We start from the raw sequence: 21,866 nt of genomic DNA, 5'->3' as shown, positions 1-21,866 counted from the left end.
TATTCTTCTATAGCAGGTAATAATATAGGTATTGCTAATTTTTGAAAGTATTTTACTTTAAAAATGAAAGTATAAATATTAAAAATGTGCAACAAAATAAGACATGGTTAAAAATATTAAGATGGTAGAAGAGCAAATGTGGCAAATATGAAATGCTGATTTCTGAACAGCAAATTCCATCAGCAATTAATTCAGAAAACCATCAGAGATGAGAGTGGTTCCAACATTAGAGTTTCAACTCCAACTTCTCGGGGACTCAGCTATTTCAAGAGTCAAGTGCTTTCTCTGATATGAGACCACACCCTTAGAGGGCTATCTTAGGTCTGGAATAAACCCAGTTCTAAAATTAAGATGACCACTAAATAACACCACATGCCATTTAAATAGCTCCTTTGTATTTTAAATTAAGTACTGTAAAACCTCACGTAGAAATACACAGATATTCCAATTTTTTGTTAACACAAGAAAAAAAAATTTCTAAGACAAAAGGCACAGAGTAAAGAGGAAACATACCTACGAGCAGCAGTGATAATGAGGTAACCAAGATCTACTTCCAGAGCATTTTTGCAAGCTCCTAAAACAATGGTGTGCAAATTTCTAAAACCTCCTAAAGGAAAGCAAAAGAAAACAAGCATTTCTTTTATCATAATACATTATGGTAAAGTCATTTACATAGACCTTAGAATTATCATTTAAAAGTAAATGTGTTTTACTTCTGCATTCAAATTAATACATAAAACAAAGGATGATAATCATTCTGCAAATATATTTTAATGGCAACTGGAAATTCCAAAAGCATTAGACTAAGCAAGGATTTTCAGAAAGCTAGAAATTCATGAAGAAACTGTAAACAAAGAATCTAGAGCACCCAATTAAAATTTGAGCCATCAGCCACCTGTAATCCTAGCTACTCAGGAAGCTGAGATCTAAGGATTTCTGTTTGAAGTCAGTCAGGGCAGAAAAGTCTATGAGATTCTTTTCTCTAATTAACCAACAAAAGCTGAAAGTGGGGCTGTAGTTCAAGTGGTAGAGCACCAGCCTTAACCAAGAAAGATCAGGGCCAGTGCCTAGGCCTTGAATGTAAGACCCATGACTTACACACTGACACAGACAAATTGAGCCTCCAATATACCATGGAACAAGATAAACACTATCTTACCTTCAACTTTTCTTTTGTTCTTGAAACTTGTATCTACATATTAAAATTGTTTTTAAGACAAAGAAATTTCACAAAGGATTGATTTGTCCATCCTGAATTTTATCAATAAAAGGTAAAATACATGGACTTTATGTCTGCTTTCTTACCAAACATCTCATTATGAGGTTCATCCACCCTGGTTGAAGGTGTTTCTAAGTTTATTTATTTGTATTGCTTCAGTTTTCTTTTTTTGTTGTTGTTGTTGGTCGTGGGGCTTGAACTGGGCCTGAGCGCTGTCCCTTAGCTCTTCAGCTCAAGGCTAGCCCTCTACCACTTGAGCTACAGCACCACTTCCGGTTTTCTGGTAGTTTATTGGAGATAAGAGTTTCGCAGACTTTCCTGACCCAGGCTGGCTTTGAACCACGATCCTCAGATCTCAGCCTCCTGAGTAGCTAGAATTACAGGCATGAGCCACCAGCGCCCAGCCTTTTATAGTTTTTTATTGTGTGAACATGCCACATTTTAACTGCCCATTCTCTATTGCTGATTGGCATTTGCTTATTCCCATTTTATGTCTATTAGAAACAGTAATTCTAGAAAAAAAATCTTGATTATGTCTTCTGAAGAAAATACATATGCATTTCTATTGTGTTTAAAGCCAAAAATGTCATTGTTATGTGTGTGGTCAATGTTAGTAGGTACTCTCACCAGCAATGTAAGAAAGGCCTGGCTGTTTCACATTCTAACAAACACTAATTTCATGTATATTATAGTTACTTTAGAGCTGTGAACAGCATTGTGATTTAATTTTCATCTCTAACATTCAGTAAAATTTATCATTTTTTAATGTTTAATAGCCATATGGATAGTCTCTTATGTGAAGGCTTTTCAGGACTTTCCTAATGAGCTGTCTGCTTTTTTGTTATTAATTTCAAGAACTCCTTACATATTATCAATACAAGTCTGCTAAAAGATTTGTATTGAGAAGAGTTCTTCTTACTCTGTAGATTGGATTTTCACTCTTTTTATTATGCCTTTTGATATATATATATATATGTATAAATGTATTTATATATATACATATTTAAATGGTATTAGGTTTTTATGCTGTGTGCCTTACACTGTCTTCTTTAACAAATCATTACTTCCACAAGTAAAATATTTTTTAGAAGTTTTTATTTTCACATTCAGACATATGATCCATTTGGAATTAATTATTATATCAGGAATGCTGAATTAGACCTTCAATTTTTCAACTATCAATTATCTAGGTGACTCTTTTTTCATTGCAATGAGGTGACTACCATGAAGTACATTCTACTGTACATCATTTCTTAACTCTAAGTAAGAGATTGAGAGAGAAACTTTTTTCCCTTTTTTTTTTCTTTGTGCCAGTACTGAGATTTGAATCCAAGGCCTGGGCACCATCCTCGAACCTTTTGCTCAGGGCTAGTACTCTACCACTTAAACCATAGCTACACTCCCTGCTTTCAGGGATTAACTGGAAATAAGTATCTCATACAGACCTTCCTGCAAGTCTGGCTTTAAAAGGCAACCCTCAGATCTCAGCTGGATTATAGGCATGAGACACCAGCACCCAGTTTCAATTTTTTTCTTTTAAAAGCCATTATATGATGGATGAACATAATATCAAGACATAGGCCTGTATGTTTTATATACTATACAATAAATACAGGCAGCAACATTAATAATGCATGAGTTCTTTTGAAGGCCTAGGCTATCCAAGCCTAAAATATCTCATCACCATAGGGAGTAGAAATCGCTGATAACATGTCTATGAAAGATTTTGAATAAAATAAGAGATATTATTCATCAACCTAGTGATAATAAGAATCCAGGGGAAAAAAAGTATAACTTGACTGTTTTTTTTTTTTTTGAGAAAATTAAACATTCATTAAAGAAGTAGCTACTAGCCCATATGCTCATGGACACCTATCCATCAAATAAATACAGTCAGGACAAAGTGTAATTATTGACAAGCATTTTCCTAAAAGACTTGTAACTGAAGTCAAACAAAAAAGCTTAATGAATTTTTAGAACTCAGGGCTTCACATTCACTAGTCAGGTATGCAACAATTTGAGCTAGCCTTCAGCCATAAAGGTTATTTTTAAAATGCTTAGTAAGTGAAGAAAATGATACCTGATCTCCAACTGTCTTCAACTACATGTTGGATAAGACCTCCAAGGAAAGGAACTCTAACCATTTCTAAATGTTCCAAGTTTCGGGCAGAGGCTAAGCCTGTTACTAGCGGGACGTATTTCAAGGAATTAGTAGGTCCTAGAAAACAACAACAAAAAAGCTTTAATAGAACAATGCAAACTCCTAAAGACAAATTTTCAAATCAGCAACTGAAATGAATACATTATAAACTGTCTTAAGAGGATAAGGGAACTGTTGGCTTTCCATGGTCTGTAATTCTTACAAAGGAAAGGTTTAGTTAGCTATTAATCATAGACTTAATTATCATAATAAATTTTTCAGTAACACTGACAACTTATGGATTATTTCTTACAAACACACTGCTGAAGTCTCAATAGCTTTGAACTAAAAGTACCTTATGGGAAAACTGAAGATGAAATTTGATCCTTTACTCAAGTAAACAGATCAATCATAACATCTGTTTGTGAGATGTTTGTTATTAGATACTACGGAAGTTCATAAAACATATGGTTCTGTCATTAAAAGGCCCAAAATTAACATGAAGATACAACATGATCACTGCAAAAGGATAAAAAACCAGAATCAATCCAGTTTCAAAATATATTACTAAGAAAAAAACCAAAAAACCCAAAATAAGCTGGAAAAACTGGCTTTCTGAAAATGTGTATATCTGGATGTATTTATGTCAGTATGTGTAGGGGAAGTAGTACATACCTTATGGTAAGAAAATAATAATACAGAGGACACAAAAGTAAAAGCTGTATAGTTATATAGGTAAAAATGAACAAGATGTTACCCAAAAAGATGGTAGATCTTAGAAAGGAATCAATAAAATAAGGCCATCAATAGGGACCCTGATTATGAACTTTGAAGCATAGCAGTTACCACCTAATACTCTAGGGAAGTAGCAACAATAAAGGCTTGTTCAGGAAAATAATACCATAAAAACAAGGTTTACGAGAGATTATGTCAGACAACTATATGTAAACAATTAAGAGACTAGAGACAAAAAAAAGCAGACTGAAATCTATTAAAACAATCCTATAGAATATAAAAAGTACTTATAAGATCTACATATTTGTAAAATCTGACTTTGTTTCTTTTTTGTTGTTTCATTTTTTTGATCAGGTTAAATACAAATATTTTCTACTATTTACAAAACACACTCAAAAGATAAATTATAAAACATAAATAGTAATCATATAACTTGAATTACAAATGTAGCTTTGGAATGTTTCAGACTACTATGTGTTTAATTCTGCCATAGCTATGTATCATTACCTGCACAATTCCTCATGACAAAAGTTCTTAAGCTGATGCAAAGGAAGTCTTTAAATGGCTGTGGTTTAGTGAGTCTTACCCACTTCATATAAAGGTGCCTTAGCATTGGGATGCAAGGGATTTCAGGAACATTCACACCTAAAGTACATATGTACAAAAGAGAGTAAACAAGAAGATCACAAAAATACTCTGTACTTGGTAAGTTCAAGAATCTAGTGTTCAATATTTGTATACTTCAAGGAGATTTTTGTCAGAATAAGTTGTATGAAATTCATCAAGTATGGTGTACTTAAAAAATGTTGGTAAAAATAACTTATGTGAATTAAAATAAGGTTACATTATCTTTTTAGAAAAGGAATATGGCAAATGTGATTTAAATCATACTTCTACACTTATATATATAAGTCCCTTTCAAAACACTACAACTCTTCCAGAATATATTTGCCCAAAAGATGAAAAATGACAACAGATTTCTGAAAGAAGCATTTTGAAAATGGAGACAAAGTATACAAATTTATGATTATCATGACTGTTGTCCCTCCAGTAGGAAAACTAAATTTGTCAACCACAAAGTAAGCTAGCTAGCTAGATTTCAATATAGTAGTTTGTAGAGGATAACTAAGACAAAGCTTGAAAAGTCATTTCTACAATTATAAGTAGGAAAATCTTTCTAGCTTAGCTCTGAAAGACAATCAGACAGGCATTAATTTTAAAAGCTCAAACTGATGATAACTTTTGTTTAGATCAATGAGGGGCTTAACAATAGACTCATACTAAGAGATGATCATAGTTGGAAAAAGGAGGAAGGTATTCTAGAATGGAGTGCCGGGAATTCAGGAAATATGGAAGAAACAAAAAGACTGATAACTTGTAAGAAACTTACTCCAACAGACCGAACACTGTAAACAACAGAAAGCTAAGGGAACTCAAGAATCCAGAGTAATACTACTTAAGAATCAGTAGCTGGAAAAACTAGTTTAATGAAACTGTTAAGATTAACAGTTTGGGGGCTGGGAAGGTGGCTCAGTGGTAGAGTGCTTGCCTTGCATGCCAGAGGCCCTGGGTTCGATTCCTCAGCACCACATAAGAAAAAAGGAAAAAGCCGGAAGTGGCGCTGTGGCTCAAGGGGTAGGGCGCTAGTCTTGAGCTGAAGAGCTGCGGGACAGCGCCCAAGCCCAGAGTTTAGGCCCCACGACCGGACCCAAAATAAAAAACAAAACTGCTCATCATTTCAGTACAAGTTGTCATGTCGAAAACAAACTTTACAACTTTGGGGAGGGGGGGGGGGAGGCTGGGAAGGGTAAACAAAGGAGGAGGCTACAATGCTTGATAAGAAATGTACTCACTATCTTGCCCATGTAATTGTAACCCTTCTGTACAGTATTTTCACAATAAAAAAAAACAAAAAAATAATAAAAAAAAAGATTAACAGTTTGCTAACAAGAGCAAATAGGGAAAGCAAAATCAGAGTATTCTTTTTTAATTATCTTTAAGTGGTTGTACAAAGAAGTTGTATTCATTCAGAGTATTTAATGGTTGATTCTTTAAAAGCCAAACCTTATAGCATGTTCCCCTGCTACAAAAATAACTCCTTACCCCTCATCCTCTCAAAACAAAATGGGGAACTTTAGTTTTAACTATGCAAACATACCATATGGCAACAGATGGAAAGTAAAATTAAAGACCAAAGGAAACAAACAGAAAGCAGATGGAGGTGCACGATGTAGTATTCCTAAATTAAGTTTAGCATCAACAAGGAAGGTGTTAGTATGGATTAAACTGATTAAAAGACACAATTGAGAAAGGATAAGAATGATTCAAAGACAGTTCTCTTATGTTTAATCCATAGTCTGCCTCTAACTTATTCTACAAAAGACACTCTTACCCATCTACCATTCATTTTCATTAATTTATTGTACATCTTTGTATCACTACAATACAGTTAGAATTAAACTGTTGAATCAATCACTTAATGAATCTCAATAAAACCAGGTATATTGGCAATTAACTGTTAACACAGAAAATACAAAGGTGTAAAAGTTTTTAACTTTAGGAGCATTCTATGCCCAGGAAAATTTTATGCTTGGAGAAGATATAGGAAAACTAAAGCAACTTAGGAGTTTTTGTTTGAAATGCTTTAGATGAAGCTGTGTAATAAAGTGTCTATTTAAATAAATTGGTTCAGCATGGCGGCATATGCCTGTGATATCAACACTTGGGAAATAAAGGCAGGATGATCACTAATTACAGGCCAGCTTGAATGACATAGCAAGAAAATGCCTCAAAAACAGCCTAAACAAGAAAATACTTACATAAAATATTCAGTTCCTTTGTTTTCACTAGCCATAATAGGTACCACAAGGAAAAGTAGGACATTTTCCCATTTCAAAACTAATATAAGTTCACAATAAAAAATAAATAAAAAAAATTAAAAAAAATAAAAATAAAAGAAATCTGAAAAAGAAATCCTATATAAAATCCTTAAAAAAAAAAAAAAAACTAATATAAATAGACTCCTCCACTACAGGACAGAACTAGGAATAAACAGGTATATATGAGAAGAATAAAGCACAGAAGGGCAAGATTCTAGCTCAGTGGAGAAAAAAAAAATAGAAAAAAAAAAGCCCACATAATTTTCTTAACTACTCAAACTATCTCTACAATGGGAACAGACTACTTTAAAGCAGCATTTGTCCCTGACACATCTAGTTAATAGGAAATTGAAATTTTTATATAGGTTTCTTTTTCATTGTTGTTGTTATTGCTAGTACTGGGGCTTAAACTCAGTGCCCTGTACTCTCATGTAGCTGTTACTCACAGCTGATGCTCTACCGCCTAAGCCACATCAATGCAGCACTCTACCACTTGAACCAAAAAGCCATTTCTAAAATTCTCATTGATTTTTTTTTTTTTATTGTGAAAATACCGTAGAGAGGGGTTACATTTACATGGGCAAGGTAATAAGTGCATTTCTTGTCAAGCATTGTTGCCTCCTCCTTCCTTCCCATCTCTCCCCTCCTCCTCCCCCACTCCCCTTCCCCGCGCCAAAGTTTCAAAATTCATTTTTGACATAACATCTTGTACATCTCATTATTGCAATGGGTCCACCTGTATCCCTATTTAAACAATTTGTTTTTTCCCTTCCCCTCCACAAATTATACCAACATCAAATACAGTGAAAATGGGTTATATTGTGGGAGAGGGACATAGGTCCCATGGTTTCCCTTACTTGCAACTAGTATATGTCTGAGACAAGCAGAAACGGTCAGATAAGTTGATGTTAAGCGAAATGAACCCTAAGAAAAGGATTCAAATGTTTTTTCTTTCTGGCTATTGTTTCTAACATATTTATAAGATATTTTTTTTTGCTTTGTATGTCCTTCCCCCACAGTATAACCCCTGTTTTCACTGTATTTGATGTTCTCATTGATTTCTTTAATGAATATTCAGTTATATAGCATTTTGAAGCAATGCAAGTAACCTAGGAAATAAGTACTCACCAACTAAATGTAATGTTTGAATTTTTGCTCCTATAGGAATTTTCAGTTTATTTTCGGGAGGAATTGGAAATGCTCCATTACGATTACGAAATTTCCCCAGAATATGGACATGTGGCATATATGTCCAAATGGATTCTACCAACTCCAAATGCGATGTTTCCACACCCTAGAAAATAGCATCAAAACAAGCAAAAGAAAGGTTTTTCACTTAGCAAATGATTCTAATGCTTCTTTCTGTATCATAAGATACTAAGTATGCAATGAAACAGAAGATAAAAAATCTTCATGTAAGCCAGCAAGTATGTCATTCTTCTAATCCATTATTTCACCAATCGTATCAAAATATCTAGTCAGGTGTACTCACCACCAAGTTTGGGCATGCTTGTAAAGCTTCTAGAACTCCTGGAATGCTGAAAGCCTCATGGCCCCTTACTCTTCGTCTCTCAAGATACCGAGGGTGAAGGCCATACAGCTGCTCAACATCTGGCATCTTCTTCAAAAGTGTTAGAAAACTGGAATCTGTGAAGCCTGAGACGTTCAGAAGCATTTAGAGCCAGGGTCATCTTTCTAATTTGCTTATAACTTATAGTCCTATTTCTATTATTTATGCATTTACATATTTATTTGTTTGGTGCTGGTCCTGGGTTTGCATCAGTGTATGACATAGGAACTCAGCTATCCTGCCTCATTAATTCCACCTCCACAATTCTCGCTGGCCTAACCTCTGCTAAAGCCAATCTCATATATAAGAGAACCTCTCTTTTACAATGCCCTAAATGTTTTCTTATCTGCTACAAACCATCACTCCCTGGAATTACATGACCCTTTTTCCTAAAGGATGAATTTTTTAGGTAACTGAAGACAAACTATAGTTTGCTGCCACCAAACTAAATTCTAGCCGACTAAAGGGATACATAACTACTGTGGCCAACTGATAAGAGTTATCAGTGACTCATGAGAGGACACAGCATCCAAAATGCTAACATTATAGCATAACACAGAGGCACTCTGTTCTGTGGTGCAGAACAAAACAAGATAGTTACCTCCTCAGCCCTTCATCTCTGTTAAAGGATTTTTTTTGAGGGGGGGTGGGGGGTTGGTCATGGAGCTTGAACTCTGGGCTCTTCAGCTCAAAGCCAGCACTCTACCTCTTGAGCCACAGCGCCACTTCTGGTTTTCCAGTGGTTAATTGGAGATAAGAGTCTCACGGATTTTCTTGCCTGGGTGCCTGGCTGTTAAAGGATATTTTTGATGCCCTTCATGCTCATTACATGTTGAAAGTCTCATTGTATGGATATCATAGTAAAGCACATGAATTCATGGATTGTTGAAGTCTTTTTTTTTAATTTTTGGCCTTTTAATTTTTTCCTTTCAGGTGTGCTTTGCTTAGCTAATGTCCTCAACTTACTTTACCAATTGATTCTATCTGAAGTACCCTAGTTGTGCTTGGGCTGCTAAGTGTTATAGGTGAAGAACTCAGATTTGAAAAATCTCTTAAGTCTTAGGATAGGATAGGTTTTTAAAATGAAAGTTACACAAGTACAACTTTGGCCAATTAAGCCACATTAGTGAACAGAAACAAATATTTAACTTTATTTGTAAAGCTGCAGTTAAGCTAGAGAAGAAAACCATGATGAAGAATGTCACTGACCAACAGAAAACCTGCATCATCAAATAAAAGAACACATCTGCTAATCTGACATACATATATAATCAATCAAGGGCTCAGTAAGTGTTCGCCAGTCATATACATGTACAACAGGCTGATATAGCTCCTTAAGGAGTAGGAAATGAAAATACAAGACCAATCAAATGGTAAAGCATTAGGCAAAAACACATTTCACCAACCTAAAACAAAATAGTTTCAATTATTGTATCCTTAAAACACAAAGTGACTTAGCTTGCCTTTAAAACAACAACAACAAAAAAATCACATTCCATGCCCACTCTTACTACTTTCCAGCAGTTATAATGTACCTTACAGGCTGCATCTACTTACCACTTGGCATGTATTCCCACCACCTCCCGGCACACAGGTCCACAACCCTTACAACTCTGAGATACAGAGTCACTGCTTCCTTTAGCTTCCGGGAAAGACATTCCATACACATGATATCCTGCAGAGGGAGGTACCTTTGTAAGAAAAAGAAACTTAAATTTATCAAGTAGGTAATCACTTCCTTTCACTAAATATGTTTGCTTCTGCCATTTTCTTAACCTATTTCAAATGAAATAAGATCTTTGGGATACTGTCAGGACTTTAAGATTTTATTGTAACAAGGAAGTCAGCAAATTCTCAAGTATCCAAATAAAATATTGCCTTCTCCATATAGAGTATTTGATTAAAAAAGTAAAATAAAACCAAACAAAAATCAGGTATCAGTGGCTTACACTTAAGAGGCAGAGATCAGGAGAAGCACAAAGTTTGTAAGACTCCATTTCAACCAATGGCTGGGGCACACTGATGCACACCTGTCTCCCAACTTCAAGAAAGGCTGAGATTGGGAGGATTAAGGCTCAAAGGTTAGTATGGACAAAAAAAGTTCAGAAGACCCCACTGCAACAAAATACCCTTGATATAGTGATATGTGCCTATCATTCTAGCTATGGCAGAAAGCATACATAGGAGGATCCGAATCCAGGCAAGGCTGGACACAAAAGCAAGATCTTATCTCAAAAATATCAGAGCAAAAAGCTGGAAGCATGGCTCAAGTGGCAGAGAGCCTACCTAACAAGCACAAAGCCTGGAGCACAAATCTCAGTACCACAAAATAATATTATGCAAACCAAAGTAGTAATATGAAGAGACAGAGCATAACCATAACCATTAACATCAAGCATTTATACAACATAACTAAGATGGATGAGTGCTTTAAAATCACCAGCTTTTAACTTTGAAATAATACCTTTATATCTTAGTCCACAGCTGGTAAATGGTCAACCTAACTGGTCTAGAGAAAAACTATGATAGAATCACATTTTTTTTTCTGAAGGGTATGAATATCAGACAATGACCGAAAAGACAGCAATGGAAAGTGAAATGACATATTTTCATTTTTCGTTTCTTTAATGGTTGTTTTAACACAGTTTGGTAAAAACAGAATTTTAAAAATTTGTTTGAAGAAATCCTCCACAGTGTTTAAATCATAAAGCAACTTAAATATCCATACAGCGGATAGTATGAATGGTAGTTTGTTTCAGAAATATTCTCGTTTTAACCATTTATACATATCAACAAAATGTCTCTCTGTGAGTCATAGTAAAAAAAAAAAAAGTCAGAAACACTACAAAAAGTGTGACACATGGTAGTTTTATGATGGAATAGCAGTCAGCAAATCAATAAATATTTCAAGAAGCCCAGAAGTGTTTAGCTAGAGAAGGGCTGTCCAAAAGAACTTTGTGTGATGTTCACTTCTCTTACAGTAGCCCAAAGCTGTCCCATCCAATAGCTACCAAACACATGTGCTACTAAGACTTGAAATGCAGCTAGTACCACGGAGGAAATGGACTTTCATTTCACTCAAAGTTGCATGTAATTTAGAGGCTACCACATCAAACAACACAGCACTAGTTTGCTCTTACAACTCAGGCAAGTGAAAGTCAAACAAAACCCTACCTAAAAATATGGCAAAGTACTTCATGTGAAAGTTGATTCATGTAGTCCTTGGTTTCATCTGATATTGTTTCCTCTGTGATATCACTATTCATCAGACATATTTTAACACTTTTCTTTCGTGGCCCCATTGCTGTGTTGTCTTCAGTATCAAAGAGCAAATCTCTCCTTGTTTGAGATCAAAGCACCTGAAAGGCAAACACAGAATAGAATATACACTAAAGAAGAACAGACTCAAATACAAAATCATTTCTGTAACAACACAGGTAAAATGCTTATTTGAAAATACTGATAAGGCTTAAAATATTGATATTAGCTTATCAGAATGGTAAATTACATGTTAAAATTAAGAAAAGCATTCATTTATTCTGTTTGAGAAACATACAGTTAAAATTATATGTAAAGTAAGGTAATTAAAATACGTAACCAAAACCTCTTTCAACTCCAGGAGCTTGTATTCAATATAAGGATAAGTACAATGTAAATGAATGAAGACATGCCTGAACATGAATGAACCTCCCTTCAGCTGTCAATTTATGCCACCTTTCCAACTGCAATTCTCTCAACTAAATGTGAGAAAGTCAGACTATACTAAATGAAGCACAATGTGTGAATGTGATAAAAACTATTAACCTCCTACTCCTCAAAAACACAAAACAAAACAAAACACCAAGCTGGGTGCTGGTGGCTCATGCCTATAAACCTAGCTACTCAGAAGGCTTAGATCTGAGGATCAAGGTTGGAAGCCAACCATGGCAGAAAAGACCAGAAGTCTCTTACTACAATTAACTACCAAAAGGCTGGAAGTGCAGCTGTGGCTCAAGTGTAGCCTTAAGCACAGACAGTAAGAGATAACACTCAAGCCCTGAGTTCAAGCCCCAGATCTGGCACAATAATTAAATGAAATATACTCCAGGCCAGATGCTGGTCCCTCATGCCTATAAGCCTAGCTTCTCAAGATGCTAAGATACCTAAGGATTAAGGTTGGAAGGCAGCCAAAGTAGGAAAGTCCAGTAAGACTCTTGTCTCCAACTAACTAGTAAAATGCTCAACCACGTAAGCTCCACTTCCAGCTTTTTGGTGGTTAATTGGAGAAGAAAAAAAAAAGTCTCAGGACTTCCTGCCTGGACTAGCTTTGAACTACAATCCTCAGGCCTCAGCCTTCCAAGTAGCTAGGATTATAGGCTTGGGCCACGAGTACTTGGCCCTAATATGCTATTAACTCTGGCTTGAATATACTTTCTCCGTCTCTTTCTTGCTTAGAAAACCACTCATTGGCCTTTAAAAAGTGTGTCTTCTATGAAATCAAGTACTACATCTGAGTTCTTTGTAGAATTTACCCTATGCCTGTATTAACAGTTAGTGCATCGTCTTATGGTCATACTTTAACCAGGAAACGGGACTCTATCTTGCCTCCAGGTGGTAACAAGTCCTTGCACATAATAAATCCTCAAAAGTCTGACTGATGCATAGCCATCACTCTATTATTTCATGTACATCCACTAGCTTCAAGGATGCTGCTGCTAAAAACAATTTCACATGGCTGTGAACAGTGATTATAGCAATCAATGATCTCAGCAAGCATAGAATCCAGGTGATAAAGCTACTAGAGTTTGCTCCTATAAGGACATGCATACCAGTGATCTTCTACATATGCAAAAGCACCTAAAACACTATTAACCAAAAGAGTATGACTGAATGCATACAAACGCTATATACATTATACAGAGGTTGTTAGGTCTCCAGTAAGCTGGCCCCTCCCCAAATCTACTTAACCTGCACTCTGCAAAAACAATAAATGTCAAAAAGCCTAAATTACCAGGACTAACAAAATTTTTGGTAGTAGTACGATTATATTTCCTGTAGTATGCCTTTAAGATTTGATCTTTTAGTTAGTTCTTTAATAGGTGAAATAAGGAGTCTTTTGCTCTAAATCTCAGGTGGGAAAAGGATTTCTGGAGATAAAAATTGGGATAAAAGGGAGCTCTACGTGGAGTCTCTTGAGGAACCTCCATACTACTTTCCAAAGTGGTTGAACAAGTTTACACTCCCACCAACAATGCAGTAGGGTTCCCTTCCGGCCACATCCCCTCCAGCAACTGTTGTTATTAGAGTTCTTGATTATAGCCATTCTAACTGGGGTGAGGTGGTATCTCAATGTTGTTTTGATTTACATTTCTTTTATGGCTAGGGAGATTGAGCATTTCTTCATGGTTCCTCAAAAGACTCCACATAGAGCTGCCCTATGACCCAGCAATCCCACTTTTGGGCATTTACCCAAATAATCACCAACAAGACCACACTAAAGCTACCAGCACAACGATGTTTACTGTAGCATTATTTACCATAGCTAAGATATGGAACCAACCTAGATGCCCCTCAGTAGATGAATGGATCAAGAAAATGTGGTATATATACACAATGAAATTCTATACCTCCATAAAGAATGACATTGCCCCATTTGTTAGGAAATGGAAAGACTTGGAAAAAATTATATTAAGTGAAGTAAGTCATGCCCAGAAAAACATAGGTTCCATGATTTCCCTTATTTGCAATAACTAGTATATGTCTGAGACAAGCAGAAATGGTCAGATAAGTTGATGTTAGGTGAAATGAACCCCAAGATAAGGACTCAAATGGTTTTTCTTTCTTGCTATTATTTCTTACATATTTATAAGATGATTTCTTTGTTGCTTTGTATGTCCCTCTCCCACAGTATAACCCGTTTCCACTGTAAATTTGATGTTGGTATAATTTGTAGAGGGGAAGGAAAAAAACATTGTTTAAATAGGGATACAGGTGGATCCATTGGAACAATGAGTACAAGATATTATGTTGAAAAATGAACTTTATAACTTTGGTAGGGGGGAGGCAGATAGGAAGGGTTGGGAAGGGGAAACAAAGGAGGAAGCAACAATGCTTGATAAGAAATGTACTCATTACCTTGCTCATGTAATTGTAACCCTTTGTATGGTATTTTCACAATTTAAAAAAAATGGGATAAAGGACTGACCTATAACCCCTCCAGTCCAAACAGATGTCTATTCCTGGAAATGAGAAGGAAATAAAAAGCTTCCTAAGTAAAGGACTTGTTTAACTTCCCTCACCACACCTCCACCTCTTGACAAAGAACAAAATTCTTTCACCTAAACTTGGCTACAGGCCAGACTTGGTGGATTATACCTGCAATCCCAAGTACTTGGGAGGTATAGATCAGGTGGACTGGAGTTTGAGGCAAGCCTAGGCAAAGTCAGTGAGCGTCCATCTCAACAATTAAGCTGAGCACCTGGTGTACACAACTCTAGTGTGTGGAAGGCATAGGTAGGAGGATTGTGAGACCAGCCAGAAGCAAAAAAACGAAATCCTATCTGAAAAAGAACCCAAAGAAAACAGGGACAGGGGCATGTCTCAAATAGTAGACAAGTGCATGGCTTTGGATTCAAACCCTACTACCAAATAAATAAATAAATAAGAAGAATAAAATGGTAACCATCATCTAAGTCAAATACCCAGCAAGCCTGTGAAAATATGGGCCTCCTTTCCCCACATGCAAGGAAAACACTCCTCCCCTTGGGACTTTCCAACACGGGGGGAAAAAGGCCATACTGTTTTGTTTTCCCCCTTTCCTTTTCAGCCCCCTTTAGACAAAATAATACCATACTACTGAACATTCTGCCTTTTCTAGAGAACTCAACAAAGTCAGAAAGGTCCAAAGCAGTAGCAGGTTCAAAGATAGTAAAGGAAGGAAAATTTGATCTAGCAGAAGTCATGGAGGGTGATGAACAGGTAAGTCTAAGATCTCTGTCTTCTAGGAAGGCTGCATTTTTGCAGCACCATTTGTTATTTCTAGGGTTCTGGAGTCTTAGACTCAGAAACACAAAGAAAATGTCACTCTGACTGAATTACAAAATCCCCATGGTAATGTTAAAAGCTGAAAAAGTCTTCAGAGTTACTCCCAGAAAGTTAAGAACTAAAGGGACCTTTAGAGACTGCATAGTCACCCTGTTTATTTTGTGGGTGTTAAAAGCGCATCTGAAAGTGTGACAAAAAGTGTTATATCATCTCCCTAGTTTCACAAGAACAGAATTACAAATGCAATTTCAGAGGGCTCAAGACACCTAGCCATCCCTATTCAGTAAGTCTCTTGCCAAAGGTCTCTTCGAAAGGTCAAGGCCCAGTATGGGATTCAGACTTCCGACCTATACTGTACAACCTATTATCAAGTTAGCTTTCTGACACTGTAGCTTGCCGTCCTGCATTCCAGAGCTATGTCCCAATGCCTGAAATGTATTTCAGGATTCTGTGATAGAACTGCCTCTGACACATACCTTAGTACATACATTAAGGTTCGTGGTTCCTCTCATTTAGTGTCCCACACAATAGGCCATAGCCATCCAGGCAGCCTACTGTAATTCCTTGGCCACCTCTTTAAAGATGATAGCTAAAGAAAGCTTTACATTTGTCCCAGAATCCCAGGCACATTAAGTCTGAGTTGTTTGTGAATATACTTTAAACCAAAGATCCTCAGAAATATTTCTCTAAAGAGTGTTCTTTTCTCCTTTTGTTCTTTCAGTCCAAATATCTTTCCTATCCCAAATGAAATGATAATATTACTACAAATTTATTTGGGTCACACTCCAAATCATGCCTACCTTTTTTTTTTTTTTTTGGTTGGTCGTGGGGCTTGAACTCTGGGCTTGAGCGCTGTCCCTGCACTCTTCAGCTCAAGGTGAGCGCTCTACCACTTGAGCCACAGCACCACTTCTGGTTTTCACGAACTTTTCTGCCTGGGGAATAACATTAACTCTCTTGCAAAATCAAATTCTTCTTAGTCTTCTATTTCCACTTTGTATTTCTATTTTAACACTATAGTTCACAATTCTAAAAATCGTTGATACCTAAACAATCTTTACTCCTTAACTTCCTAAAACCTTTCACAATTAAAAGTTTTCCTATATGTTTTACCTTGTCAACATCCTCTATTCCTGACTTACTCTACTAGCTATTCTATTCCTCAGATCACACTAGGTGACCTAGAACATGTTTTTCTTTTACTAGCATGTCATTGGACAGAGACACAGTTTTGTCTTGCAACTGGCCAAAAATTCACCATCTCTTCATAAATATATGTGTGTATATATAATATTATATATAATAGATATTACATAATTTTACAATTCTTCATATTTTTTTGATTTTACAATTCTTCATATTTTTTTGTTTGTTCATTTTTCTTGCCCAAGCCTGGGCTTGAACTCAGGGCCTCACACTCTAGCTTGCTCTTCATGACTGGCATTCTACTTTTGCTCTACTCTACTACTAGCTCAGCTTTTTGATGGTTAATTGGAGATAATAGTCTTGAGGGCTCTTCTGCCTGGGCTGGCTTCAAACTTTGATTCTCCAGGTGTCAGCCTTCTGGGTAGCTAGGATTCCAGGTGTGAGCCACTGGCCTGGCTTTTTTACCCACAATTTCGAACCAAGTTCTCAGTCTGTTACCAATTAATAACAATTCTCTGGAAAAAAAACTTCTTATGGATACTCAAATCTAATCATCCATTCATTTATTCAATTTTCATTTACTACCTACTGAGTACCCAGTTGTGGTGACATTGCCTAATGAAGCTCATAGTCGTAGACTGAAACCTTCCTACCTTAGTCACTTCAGTTCCCTACAACTTAAATTACTTTTCATATCCTTAAGAACCTCTCCCCCCCAAAAAAAATATAGACACATTAAAAAACAAAAATCCCAAACATCTTATGAAACTTAAAACTTTCCAGTGTCTTCAATTCTATAGTCAAGGGTTTCCCTGACCTTCAATTTTTCTAATCCCTTTTACTGGCTTCAACATGTCAAAGTAATCTTGCATGTCACTTAATATGAATAAAATAATGTATTTACTGCCTATGACTCTTGCCTAAAGAGGTAACATATGTACCACATTGCCCTAAAAGAAAAACAAGGACAAACAGAATTATACTGCTAAAAACACCATAGGCATCCAGCTCAACTCTTTCTTTTCCAACAAAGTAAGGCCCAGAAAAAGTGAGCCTGCCTCAAAGGAGTCAAAATATATACTACTGCTGAAGCAAGGGTTCTAGCCTTCAACTCCAGTTCAAGTCCAACTTTATTTCACTATGTACCACCTAATCTAACTGAAACCAGTAATTTCTTTTTCCTTTTTTCCCCCGTATACTATCTGTATGACTGTATCTCAGACTCACGGCCATTTAAACATGTACACACATGTGTATATGCATACATACATACACACAGCCATATTCTTCACCCAAAACAAACACTAAAATTGCACCATCACAAATTCTGAAGAGAGGGACGGAGGTTTACAGGTCATCGAAACCAGTAATTCTCAGAATGCAAGCTTACAAAGCACAAGCAAACATTTGTTTTTCAATCTACCACGATAAAGCATATGTCTTTCACACCACCATTTTTTTTCTCCTCCATAAACATCCTAGCCTTACGCTGTCATTACTTCATCCTTCGGTGGTGATGGAATGAGAAAGAGCGTTAAGAACTAAGGTACGCTTCCACTTTGACAGGTGAGAAGTCGCTCCAGTTCAAAGAGAGGAAGAGAACTGCGCAAGATCCACTATCAAGTGAACAAAAAAAAACTACAAGACAACAACTAAAGTCCCCTTTCTTTCTTTTTTTTTTTCAGTCTGGAGTGATCTACACCACTAGGTAATACGTGTAGGCCAAGTTTCCTGGCCGGAACTTCTCACTGGCGCAGGAACCTCCAGCTTTGCCCTTTGGAGACCCCGGTATCTGGAACGAAGACGACCGATCTCTCTCACCAGCCAGCTCTTGGCTACGCAGGGGAGGGGAGGGGAGGGGGGGACAGGCAGGGGGGGCATGCCCGGCACGTCTTGCCTCTAAGGACTCCAACGAGAGGGGATTCACCATCATGTCAGAGCTGGCTAGGAGGTAAGAAGGACTCAGTGTCGGCTTTTGGGGGGGTTTTGTGTCCACTGAAGCGCACGGCGGCACGGGGTGGTGAACCCGGGGCGGAGAGCCAGGGGACCAGGTCGGACCAGAGTTCGGGGCCTCGCAGAGGACCTGGCTTTGGGACGGCCCTCCCCGCCCCCCCCCCCCCGGCGCCGCCACCAGCCCTTCCTCCGCGCAACGGCAGACACGACGACGGGACATCCAGGTGGCGGACTTCGCGAGGGGAAGGGCTTCCCCAGTCCAGGCCCAACAGCCCGCTGGGTCGAGGCCCGGGCGCCCCAACTACGGACCCGACCCCTCCGCGCCCGGCGGCTCTAGGCCCCAGGGTTGCCGAGGCCGAGGGCCCAGGCGGCTGAAAGCCCCGGAAGGCTGCGCGGCGCCGCCGCCGCTGCCCGCTCCCGCACCCTCAGCCTGGCCGCCCGCCTCCGGGTCCGAGGCCCCCCCGGGCGCCTGCCTCACCTACGCCGGCCCAGCGCCTGTTATTGTGGTTGAGCGGGAGGGAAGAAACTCCACAGGCACTTCCCGCGGCACCCCCCCCTCCCACCTCCGGGGACTTCCGCTTCCGGCGCCGCACGGGGCATTCCGGGATGGCGTCATCCCGCCGCCATCTTGGGTGTGGGCAGGTCCGCGCTTGGCCGCCATCTGGGGAGTGGCGCCATGGTTCAGCCGGGCCCGGAAGCTCTGCCCCGGAAGGCGGTGGGGAAACCGACGAGTTGGAACCCCGCCGGAGCTGGTCTGTCATGTGCAAATGAACAGTCTTCACTGGAGTTCTTTTTGCTCTTCTCTGCCGGGAACGGACACGGAGGGCCTGCGCCATGGAAGACCTCCCTGCGTACCCAGTGTGCCTTGCGCGTGGTTCCCAGCGCTCCTAGTCCGCTGGGCCTTGCGTCAAACCTTCACGTGGCCGACACATGGTGGCAAACAGCCCCCCCCCCCCCAATGGATAAGAAATGACCTTTAGGATGACCCTGATTGAGATGCATTGCACAGGACTTGCACAGTGTCACACAGCTCTACTGAAATACAGACCTTCTAAATCCCACGCCGTGTACTTAACGGGCACCTAATGAACATGGGCTGAGTAAAGTAGATTCAAATGCCCAGAGTAATGTGTATGAGACTCATGGAAGACACAAACCAACAAGACTCTTGGATGACTAGACTATGTCGTTGGAGAATTGCTGTGTGGAATGAAGGGGGTGGTGTTGCTCTTCTTTTTGTGTGCCAAACTTACTGTGTCTTCTTTCCTGTCACTACAAGGTTTGTGCCCTAGGTTTAAGCTTGCCTCGCACGAGGCACAGTCTTTAGCTATTAAATTTCATCGATCCTGATTTGAGGGTGTGAGGAGAAAAGAGGAAAACCTCATCATATTCATGTGGTGATCTTTTTTCTTTCTGCGGTACTGGGATTTTGAACTCAGGACCTCAGCACCTCAGGCAGGTGCTCTATCATTTGACCCAGCACTTTTTCCTTTATTTTTCACACAGGGTATCATGTTTTTGCCCAGAGCCAGCATCTATGATCCTCCTACATAGTAGGAGGATCCTACTACTATGTAGGAGGATCATTACAAGTGTACCACCATGCACAGCATATTGATTGAGATGGGGTTTAACTTTTTACCTGGGCTGTGTTTGAACCACTGATATCCCAACCTTTGCCTTCCAAGTATCTGGGATTACAGATATGAGCCACCCTTCCCTGCTTATGTATTCTTTCTCTGAATCCTAGCTTTTATATTACTATGGAAATAATACCTTCTGAAGATGAAGATAAAATTCTATTCTTATGGTGTTTATTTCTGTTAGTATCATTTTGGACACAATACTTATTATATCAGTATTCATTTTGGACTTCTATTTCCTAGATGGCTCTGAAAATAAGAATGAGATATCACAAGGTTTAGTACAGTGCTTGGTAAATACAAAAACCATTCAATAAAATTAGAACAAAAAGAATTTGTTTCTGCATAGTTAAGTTGAATTTTTAAAAAGTTCAGATGAATAAGTTGTTTCACGAGGATTCTCTGTTTAGTAAGAAGCATCATGAGAAGGCTAAAAGTACTTTTGACTAAGGTTTCCTAATCTCAAATTTAGAAAAGGTAAACAAATGCCAGCAAATCATTGTAAAAAGTGCCTAGTAGAGTAATAGTACACCAAATTTCCAGTTTGTCTACATCCTTTCTTGTGAGGTAATGTTTGTAATCCATTCAGAACAATAGCTAGCATGACCCAAACACTCCACAAAAATTAGCTGTTGTTATTTGTTGAAGGTCTATTTTCCTTCCTACTGCTCAGCTACTTCTGGATTGTTGAAGACTAAAGGCTGAATTTTTAGCATGTGATGTTTCTGAACTTTACTTTCAAAATACCCTTTCTGAACTTTACTGTCAAAATACAATGAAAGGATGTCATATTAGGCATATACATCTATAACATCAGTTTCAAAACAGATATAAGGAGCAGATTAGGAAAAACAGAAACAAAAATACCTACATAAGAAACTTTTGCCTCCATACTCATGTGTGGGGAGATATGCTCAAAGAAGCATTTGAGCACTGTGCCCTGGCCATGTTTGGCTAGTTGACAGACAGTGAAACTGTTGAGCCCTTACAAACAGTTGACGTGGAAACTCACAGAGATGGCTTAATGTCTCTTTTTGGATGAATGGCCTTACAATTCAGTGCTGATGAATTCTTCATACCATGGGAATACTAATCAAAGAAATTTAGAGTATGGTCAATTAGGTGGGGAGAAGAATTTTCACTGTCCGAGTACCCTCAGGAAACAGAAGTCAAAGCAATGACATATTCAGTGATGCAGGTCCATAATGTAGAGAAAGCAGAAGTTTTTGTGAAAGCAAAAAAACAGTCTATGAAGAACTAATGTTTTTCTTCTTTTTTTTTTTTTTGTCTGTTGTGGGGCTTGAACTCTGGGCCTGGGCGCTGTCCCTCAGCTCTTCAGCTCAAGGCGAGCACTCTACCACTTAAGCTATAGCACCACTTCCGGTTTTCTGGTGGCTTATTGGAGATAGGAGTCTCACGGTCTCTCCTGCCCGGGCTGGCTTTGAACCGCGATCCTCAGATCTCATCCTCCTGAGTAGCTAGGATTACAGGCGTGAGCCACCAGCACCTGGCTTGTTTTTCTTCTTTTTGAGAAAATACAATTATTTAATTTTTATGG

At 38.3% G+C, this 21,866-nt stretch overlaps 1 protein-coding gene and 1 pseudogene across 5 annotated transcripts in view; one reads left to right on the top strand and one right to left on the bottom strand.

Annotated features, from left to right (window-relative positions):
* Positions 1 to 19,226, bottom strand: part of Fbxo38 (F-box protein 38) — a 57,837-nt gene extending 38,611 nt beyond the window's left edge. For all 5 annotated transcript variants that reach the window (XM_042691993.1, XM_042691996.1, XM_042691995.1 and 2 more), the window contains exons 1-8: positions 19,144 to 19,226; positions 11,718 to 11,902; positions 10,101 to 10,234; positions 8,466 to 8,629; positions 8,102 to 8,267; positions 4,602 to 4,739; positions 3,300 to 3,437; positions 514 to 607 (exon numbers count right to left, since the gene is read on the bottom strand). In XM_042691993.1, the coding sequence (XP_042547927.1) occupies positions 514 to 607; positions 3,300 to 3,437; positions 4,602 to 4,739; positions 8,102 to 8,267; positions 8,466 to 8,629; positions 10,101 to 10,234; positions 11,718 to 11,845 (962 nt within the window). In that variant the 5' untranslated portion in view covers positions 11,846 to 11,902; positions 19,144 to 19,226. The remainder of the gene's footprint in view (positions 1 to 513; positions 608 to 3,299; positions 3,438 to 4,601; positions 4,740 to 8,101; positions 8,268 to 8,465; positions 8,630 to 10,100; positions 10,235 to 11,717; positions 11,903 to 19,143) is intronic.
* Positions 19,227 to 19,807: 581 nt separating this feature from the next.
* On the top strand, positions 19,808 to 21,569 carry LOC122118050 (annotated as a pseudogene).
* The last annotated feature ends 297 nt before the right edge of the window (positions 21,570 to 21,866 follow it).

Source organism: Dipodomys spectabilis, unplaced genomic scaffold (assembly GCF_019054845.1).
Source record: "Dipodomys spectabilis isolate Male_0828 unplaced genomic scaffold, ASM1905484v1 ptg000147l, whole genome shotgun sequence".
Taxonomy (NCBI): Eukaryota; Metazoa; Chordata; class Mammalia; order Rodentia; family Heteromyidae; genus Dipodomys; species Dipodomys spectabilis.
Note: the sequence above shows the minus strand (reverse complement) of the source record. Positions and strands in the feature narration are given on the sequence as shown.